This window comes from Amphiura filiformis, chromosome 16 (genome assembly GCF_039555335.1).
Source record: "Amphiura filiformis chromosome 16, Afil_fr2py, whole genome shotgun sequence".
In the NCBI taxonomy this organism is placed as follows: domain Eukaryota; kingdom Metazoa; phylum Echinodermata; class Ophiuroidea; order Amphilepidida; family Amphiuridae; genus Amphiura; species Amphiura filiformis.
This window is the reverse complement of record NC_092643.1, coordinates 63,484,420-63,494,278: the sequence shown is the minus strand read 5'-3', so window position 1 is coordinate 63,494,278 and position 9,859 is coordinate 63,484,420. Positions and strand designations below refer to the sequence as shown.

Here is a 9,859-nt window from a genome sequence, read left to right as displayed (position 1 = left end):
CATAAGTGTCCCAACACATTTTGTCCATGGTTGTATTTGAAAAGTTGAAAAAAAATCATCTAATTTCAGTTTTTTGCTTATAACTCAAAAAGTAAATATGATATTGACACCAAATTTGGAGCAGTTAGAAATCTTATCATGTGGCTTTACCAAACATTTTTTGGATGGCTACATTTGAAATTTAGGGACTGGTCACTTAAAATGTCTTAAAACGATATTTTGGCCCTGTCTAAGTTCACTATTCGTCACTTTAACTGTCAAAAACTTGGGTTTTAAATGGAAAATTATTGTTTCCACCAATTAATTAAATGTTACATTACAGCTATAGAAGAAAATAAAAGTTATCACAACATCTCGTGATCAAAAAACAAATAAAGGAATCGAACCCATGCACACTTGTTTTCCCAATTTACCGCAGTCTACCACAAATGAAGCAACAAAATACAGAAAAAAGAAGGACGGACATTGGCAAAATTAATAGAACGACGAATATGATATGATGAAGGATATTGTAAAATAATAACGAAAACGTTTGAAAAGAAAAAGATATATAAATAAATTCAGGGGCTCGAAAGACGTGTCCACTGTGCCTGTTTTGTGCCGTATCCATTTATCCCACAGAGCTGTATTAAACTGAACTTAAATGTGGAATATAATGCTATTCAACATGCATGTATATAAATATACAGCTCTACGGAAATAAACAGTCAAAAAATCACACTTTTTGGCATTTGTATTCATTAGACTGAATATTTATCATACATGCAGGTGTTGGCTGAGCATTTGTATCCACATTATAGTTTCAGTTTGGGCCGGGGTAAAATGATTTTGTGGACAAAAACGAACGATATACACGTTTGTAAAAAGAAAAAAAAGTAATATTATATTAAAATTCTTTACTCTTTAAAGAGTGGACCGTCCGATTTTGTCCCGTAGTTCGGAGCCCCTGAATTTATTTAGATTTCTAGATTTCTTTTTCTTTTTTTTTTTTTTTTTGCAATATCCTTCATCAAATTATATTCGTCGTTCTATTAATTTTTGCCAATGTCCGTCCTTCTTTTTTTCTGTATGTCTACCTATATTTTACTTTCTATACTTACTATAAGTTTCTTTGAAAGCGCTTTAATAAATTTCAGTCATAAAATGTAATTTAAGCCTACTCCTGCCGACTATGATTATATTTACACGATATACTCGTTGCAAATACCACATACGTTTTTGATGCAAACGATGAAAATGATTAAAGTTTTGTTTTTTTCTTCTAAAATTAGCTTTTTTTTTAAATTTTAAGTATTTTTTCCCAAAATCACTCTTTTAAAAGACTTCAATCAATTCCTGTCAACAAATATCATGTATTTCTGGTGATTAAATCACTACTCTTTCAAAATAAAACGTCATTTTACGCAAAATACGTAGTTGGCATAGGCTATAATGTTCAGAACGCACTGTAAAATACATGATATTGCGTATAAAACGTGACCGTATCCCTAAATCACATGAGGAAAATGCAATAATTTTTATATAAGTGAAAAGATAAATAGTTTCTCCGTTTTCATGTAAAATTTGATGAAAATCCAAGCTATGGTTGAGGAGATATGGGCCAAAACACACATTTTAAAATTAGATTTTTGTACCTTAGAGACAATGCTGGCCATAAGTGTTGGGACGGTTTGATAGGGTAATGTAAATAAGCCCCCACTCCCCGATCAATGTTGAATTCGACTTTTTTGGTCACACGAGCCTTGTGGCACCCAACATTGATTGGTGGGGAAGGGGAGGGTTGGGGTGTTAGGAAAGTGTTTAGGCTTGACACCAAAGAAACCTCCACTTTATCACGTTAATAATAACGGAAATAAGGTCATACTATAGTGTACGTTTTCCATAAGTGTCCCAACACATTTTGGCCATGGTTGTAGGTTAGATGTTCAGAAATGGTCGCACTTTTGTAAAATATGAGTGAGGGCAAGGCATAGCTAGCCAACTCCCCGTGTTAATTGAATGGAGATTTGACCGAAAATATTGGTATCGGACCGCTCACTTCTGAAGGATGCCACAAAAAAACGGTAAAAGCTACATTTAAATTATTCTAAATAGGTTCTAGAAAATAAAGTTTTGTAACATGTCCTAAATTTTTAGCTAATTTAGATGTTTGGAGAGGGTCGCACTTTTGTGTTTTAGGAAGGATATGTAAACGACAGATAACACCAAAAATATGAAGAAATTATTTCCAAACCGTGTTAAGTCAACAATCATTATGTTGCTCATTTTGAAGAATGCTGGTTAACAAAAAGCAGGTCTTTGTCTCATTTCGTGAACAATGGTACACATACCATTGTTTCCTTTCGTTTCCTTTATAATCGGTTACCCAACTGAAGCTGTAATACCAGCTTTATTGCGATGTCGCACATTGAAAACAGACACTTGTACACAACCAGAGAAGATCTGATTTAATCAGTTGAGCTGCTTCAATGAGTGTTATCTTGGTTTAATAGCTTTTAATGGGGTTTAAGTCCTGCAAAGGTCGAGATGAATTCTACTGTAGACATGACTGCATCATGTCCATTTTCTTACACCTGACACATTTCGACACTCGCCCGTGGTGTCATTGACATACTCTATTGATAATTTTTGCTTACGCCGCGGTCATATCAAATTTCAAATAAAATGGATGTTCTAGATCAGGTAATAAATCGTTTAGCATTGATGATATCATGTTTATATATTTTAGTAAAGAGAGAATGATATATTGGAAAGAATAAGAAGTTAAGTAACAGCTTAATGTAGGAAGGTCATAGGAGGGCAAAAAGATAAAAAGATATAAACTATAGGACGTACGTATGTAGCGTCTACAACAAGATCCTATTAAACCGAATCCGGCCTCATGTAGACCCCTTGCTGAGAAGCAACTATGCTGATTTCAGACCAGGACGCAGCTGCGCACAGCAGCTCCATGTACTGAGAAGAATTATGGAAGGCTTTAAGGAATACCAGCTCCCCTTGACAGTTACCTTCGTTGACATCAAGAAGGCCTTTGATTCCATCAACAGAACAGCAATGTTCTCAATATTGAGTCACTACGGCATTCCAAGCACTTTGGTCAGTGCCATAAAGGTACTTTACAGTAATCCAGTAGCGTTTTTATGGTTGACGGAGGCATCTCTGATCCCTTCGATGTAACAACAGGTGTCCTGCAAGGCGATGTATTGGCTCCCTTTCTCTTTATCATCCTTGTTGACTACCTTTTGGGAAATGCGTCTGGATCAGACTCCGGAATTGTGACCTGTCCTCGTCAATCAAGAAAATATCCGGCCAAATTGCTTAATGACCTGGACTTTGCTGACGATATCGCTCTCCTTGAGTCTTCCACCCCTTGGGCCCAGTCTCAGGTCTCCAGGACCGCTAATGCCACAGCAGACCTTGAATTTATAATCAGCGCACCCAAAACAGAGTATATGACCATCAACTGTCAACCCCAGCCTCCTCTCCCAGTGTACGGAACCATAAAATCAACTCATTTGGCACATCCTGCTACCGTATTATGCTGAACATCAAGAGAGTAGACTCGTCAACTGATATTTGTCGGGCATATACTCCGCTTGCCTGACGATGAGTCGGTAAAAGAGTATGCATTGTATGTCCCAACTATGGCAAGAGGAAACCTGGACGGCAACGAACCTTGTTCTGGAAATACATCCAGTGTCTTTTGGGGGATACATACAGCATGCTGAGCCAAGGTAAACTATCAGCAATGGCTCAAGACATATGTAGCTGGAGGTAACTTTTAGTTGCCGAAGGATGATGATGATGATGTAGAGTAAATCAAGGGCGTCAGAACAAAGCACAATTATAAAAGGACAATTATATCGAGTTGAAAAAAGAGAGGAGACAGATGTATTGAATAAACAAAATAGATAGATATTAAAAAAGACAAATGCAAAGAAAACCGACAGGGCAAGATAAAGGAAACAGATAAAGAGATGAGTAAATCGCTTGGAGGCCTCTTATTGATTTCAGTAGCGGGATTGTCGTCGTCATTTGTGTGCCTTTTGTCAAAGTGGTTATCGTCAATATCGTCATATATAGTTGCGGTCAAACATGTTAATCATTGAGTCTCTTTTAATACCTACGATGGCTGGACAGGTCAGATTAAGGCAATATTGTAACATTCCAATAACAAATAGAATTTTATTTCGCTTCAACAAAAGTGTTAGTTTTACTGTCAGATATGTCCCATTTAATTTTGACCCGAACAGATGAGGTAAAAAAAGAAGAAGAAAAGAACGCTATTCAATTCCAGGCATAATGTCGATCGTGATTAGGTCGGTCTTTTTTATATGTTCTATGTGTTTTGCACTCATTTACCTATACCACATTACACAGGTATTATATAAGGTGGTCAAACTTGTTCGTACAAACATATTCCACGTAATAGTTTTATTCAAACTTAATATTTAGATTGGCTAAATATGAACGGAAATCACTATTCTAATCGCATGTTTGTTTATCTGAAAATCAATATTTTCCATAATTTCCCAATTTTGCGAGGGCGCACTCACTATATAATGACGTCATACAGCTCAAATTGGACCACTTTTATGGATCATGTTGGTACCAATGATCACTGGATAGAAGTGACCCATGCCTACCCTGTATGATAATATAGTGCATAGCGCTAAAGGGTGACTTTTGAGTAGCATCTAGTTTTTCTACATTAGTGGACCAATGTTTTTTGGCATCCTTACACCTCAAAGGATAAAACTAGAATTGGTTTCGAAGGTCATAATAGGGTCAACATTTAATATTTGTTCTATCATGTCGTAATATACCGCAAATTATTCCTCTCATTGTTAGGAATAAAAAAGTAAAAAAATTAAAAAGTTCTTGAGTTATAGAGTAAATAAGGTCAAATGTCAAATATCTCATGCACAGAAACCAAATTTTCAAAATGTACCGATTCAATCGAAATTTGTCTTAAATTACTCCTCGGAATCGGATAAAATCATGGGTCAAATGTTATGCTTGTACACATTAGTATTGGATTGTGGCTGCATGATATGTGAAGGGGGACATGACAATGCAAAATTGCACTAAAATTGTGAATTAAGTATATATTTTAGATTTTTTTATGTTAGGAGGAGTTTGAAACAAGTTTTTTAAGTTTGACACTTTTTAAGTTTGACCCCTGACATTTCACCTATTCAACCTTATAGCTCCTGAACTAAGCACCGCAGAAAAATATAACACTTGACTTTTTTATTCCCTGTGATGAGAGGAACAATTTGAGATACATTACAACATGGTGAGACTATTTTTAAGTTTTGGCCCACTGTGACCTTCGACCCCTCGTGGGAACCACTAAGGGCGTATAAAAATATGGAACCAATCAAATCTTTACCATTTCAGGTTTAAGGATTCCAAAAACATTGGTTCCACTAATGTAGGAAATTAAAATCACAAACCATAGCGCCATGCACTTAAATAGATTTCAGATTCCACACCAAATAGTATTATAATGATTGTACGCCCTTAATTTCAATTCTCAGAAAATATCCTCAGAAATTAAGCATTAAAATGAGCAGAAATTTGCATAATTTTGGCTAAATTTGGATTGGTCGAGATTAGTAATGTTAAATCCTGCAAGTGTACTACAAATTGTTGAGGCATCATCCCGAACATCGTAGACTTCGAGGGTCTGTTGTAAAAAATAACGACGGTCGACCTATTTTTCCCAGCCAGAGGGATCAGGCAATGGCTGATTTCAACCATCATAGCTGTCGCTAAGAACTGAGTCGTTCCTGTAAAGACAATGACGTTTTCTTTAGGCAAATCTAGCACATATCTCTATGGGACTTTCATTTGGTGGTGTGAGATCATAAGGGGTTTGATATAGAAATGCATAGGGGTATACCTCCTTAGTAGAGCGTGCAACACAAAAATATATACGTTTATATTTTTAACAAGGGTTAATACTCGGGGTTGTAATGTCGGAATGATGCGCCGTGTTCAAACTTGTGTGATAAAACGAGAGTGCGCGACCTAGGAGTGTATTGTGAGATAGATGTAATATGGGATAAGTTTGTTATCACATCACTAGCAATAAGTTACCCTTTCATCATGTTCATACCCGATAAAGTTGATCGAAATACCGACCTTTCTCACCCCACTTAAAATCCCTACCGACAATAATTACGCAGCGCTCTGGAGTGTATTTATTATAAAGTTTATAAGTTTTTAATACCTATTTAGTACTTAGCTAAAACTTTTTCTGGCCTATACTTCAGCTCTCACTTCCCAACTTCCACGGGCTAATTCACTCGCTCTTGTTTCCGGCTGCAAAAAGTCATAATGTATGTGTTTATTCATTTCAAACTGGTCGTAGAAAATAATACTGATGACCGGATATGCCTGCCTTAGTAACTAGGATGTAAGGAAGTCCATTCATGTCCACGTGATGCACAAAAATAACAAACAAAATTAAAAGCCCCATATTTTCCCGCCTAATTGAATTCGTAGCAACATTTCATAGCCATAAAATTTGTTAAGGCCTGAACGACTTCCATTAGCTCACTATAGCCGATGTAATACATTTTAGGGGACATCCACACAACTCTTATTGATCCACTCCAATCCAATCTGGATCAATTGGCTATTTACCCATTACCCATAATGTATCATGATTTTAATTTCTAAAACCGTCACACATATAAAAATACTGATATGTACCCTTACCACTTACAGCCGAAAATACAGCTTATTTAGCAATGTCAATATGGGAGTCATCAGCAGAAAAATTTTCCTGACATATTGAACAACATGTGACGTCTTAGCTAGGACCTATGGTATCTCATAATATGGCTGTAATGGAAAGTAAAGTTCAATTGTTTATGTTCGTCATTTTTCAGCACACAGATTTTGACAAAAGGTAAGCATCAACCTCTTACACAAGATAGAAGTTCTCACTGACAAACGATGCATTATGGGATATGGGCAAATGGAGAATTACGGCCATCGATGTTTTTATAGTTCATGATGCACTTATGGTCCATGGCAAGCCCGATTCGACCTTTGTGGCATTAAACCCAGTTAACAGGAAATTAATCCAGTAAATCGATTCAGTAAAGCAAATAAGCTCATGCATTCGATCACTAACGGCAACCAGCTTCGATCGATTACCCCAGCTAGCTGCAGCGTGTGTAAACTCTAATTTGCATAGAGGCTGTACGTGAAATTATTGATTGGCTCCAAACAAAGGATTTGAACCGGTGCACCGTAATCATGGCGCAATGCAGTCCATTCAATCAAATGTTGTCATCAACCTATTTGATCGCAGTGCATTGTTATGTGTGTGAGACGAACTGTCGCGGTTGATTGCAATCAAACAAACGATGTCTTATGTATTACTTTGTTCCGTGATGAAAATCGTGATGTTTTATTTAATCACTCTCGAAAAATGTATTTCTTTTGTAGGCCTATTACTTTGTTTTGTGATGAAAATCGTGATGTTTTATTTCATCACGCTCTAAAACAAACGATTTCTTATGTATTACTTTGTTTCGTGATGAAAATCGTGATGTTTTATTTCATCACTAACGAAAAATTGATTTCTTATGTATTACTTTGTTTCGTGATTAAAACCGTGATGTTTTATTTCATCATCACGCTCTAAAACAAACGATTTCTTATGCAGTATATTTGTTTTGTGATGAAAATCGTGATGTTTTATTTCATCACGCTCTAAACAATAATTATAGTTACATGCATTTTAAGAAAAAAATCTTATTAAAACAGTATGTTGTTTAGAAAAAATGTAGAAAGTGATGATGATAAGTGATAGTGATAACTAGCTACTAACTTGGGTTTATGGGCGCTGATATTTCATGTTCACTGTCACTTATTTATCAGAAAAGTGCGACCCTTTGTCAATCACCTACAGTACCCAATTTCGGCATAGTATATATATAAGAAACTCATCATGATGATTGCCAGAGAATAGTTTAAATGTAGCTTGTACCGTTTTTTTGTGGCATCCTTCAGAAGTGAGCGGTCCGATACCAATATTTTCGGTCAAATCTCCATTCAATTAACACGGGGAGTTGGCTAGCTATGCCTTGCCCTCACTCATATTTTACAAAAGTGCGACTATTTCTGAACATCTAACCTAGCTGTAATTTTAGGTCATGTTAGAGAAATATATTTGCTAGAAGTTTGGAGAATAAGTTAAATATTGGCTGGTTATTTTTCACACAGTGATGTTAACTAGGCAAGTGCCCATTCTTCCAACATACATCATTTGTAGAGGTCACGCGTCAATGGTGAGAGTATTGTGTATAGGAAAACGGACAGTAACTGCAGTATGTGAAGATTAATAATCGTACTTCACATTCCCGCCACTCTCTCCCAACCCCTCCAAGCAATGTACCGTGTTGGGCTACATATAACACAATCATCTTCCAGCGGGGGTTCGTAAAATACATAGTGTCCCAATATTTTCGCGCCAAAGACTGCCATAACTCATGTGTCAAGTGTAATGTTCATTTTTGAACCGACGTGTCGTGTTTGCGACCCCATGAAAGCACAATCCCTGTGGACTTTTGCCGATAGTTATGTAAACCTGGTCATCATCTACAAATTGAAAAAGCCACTATTTGTCTATATACTTTTCTCTTCAGTAAATTTGTCCACTTTATAATTATGCTATTAGAGAGCAAATGGTTATATTGAATAGTGCATTATAGTTTGCTTTTTTATTAAAGATATTTAATATATTGTAACCATTTTGGAATTGGCTGCAACATTCAATTGGAACGACTATATTTGTGTCTGTGTATTTTGCGTGGTTCCTAAGATAATCTTCTTACAAACCCCGATGCTTTCACGCAATGACCGTAAAACAGACATTGCAAAGTAATTATTGTCATTCATTACCAATATTTTACAAATTTGTTTCATGAAAATAACACGATTTTTTGCTTAAAAGACTAAGAAGTAAACATTTTTTATTTTAACAAAGTGAAGAGATGAAAGTGGCGGTTATGAATGAGGTTCATAACTTTGCATCGGTAATATGTGAAAATGTGAAAAATCTAAACATTGTGCTTTGGACCTCGGAATATTCCTCGGTTCCAGAGGCAAAATGTTTAGATTTTTCACAATAACCTCCAAATAACCGATGGGCAGTTATTAACCTCTAAATATCGACCGTCACCTGCGTTTAATAATTATTATGTTATTCCGTGAACGTTATTAATTACGCTTGCATATCCTTTGTAGCTAAAATGCTAAAAAGGAGTTTGTGACTGAATTTTGAACGCTATATACATTCAATAGTATTTCAATGGTAAACAAAATATATTTATTGTTTGCATGTTAATGTTCATGGCTTCTATATTTGATGAGGTTGAGTGTTTGATATGCACGTAAAGTTCAACAATAGGTCTACGTATCGTGCATATTTTTGAATGTAATGAACCTTCTAGATCCACGCCACAAATGGTTTTATTCTCATATACCCTACTTAAAATGGCATTCTAAATGCAATTTTCTCAGCTATAAAGCGACTGGTGGCTTCAAATGTACATTTTTAGATCTACAGGTACTCATAAAAGATGAAGATAATAACCCGTCGAATGGCATTATTATTATTCAAATTCATAGTCTAGACATTTACATTATGAACCATTTAAAAAAGATTATCAAACGACATTTCTATAAGGGCTTTCACATATACAAACAAGAATCGTCTTCGTCAATCATAGCGATGGTCATTTTCCTCTCTCGTACGATTTTAACGTTATTCAGTACAATATTGGTTGCACTTGTCCCGCGCAAAAAGAGGACGAGTATGAAAAAACAGAGCAAC

At 35.9% G+C, this 9,859-nt stretch overlaps 1 protein-coding gene across 1 annotated transcript; it reads left to right on the top strand.

The window, feature by feature from the left end:
* Positions 1 to 3,140: 3,140 nt before the first annotated feature.
* On the top strand, positions 3,141 to 3,545 carry LOC140172802 (uncharacterized). The gene has a single exon (XM_072195929.1). It carries the CDS (start codon positions 3,141 to 3,143, stop codon positions 3,543 to 3,545), a length of 405 nt encoding a protein of 134 aa, XP_072052030.1.
* Positions 3,546 to 9,859: the final 6,314 nt, after the last annotated feature.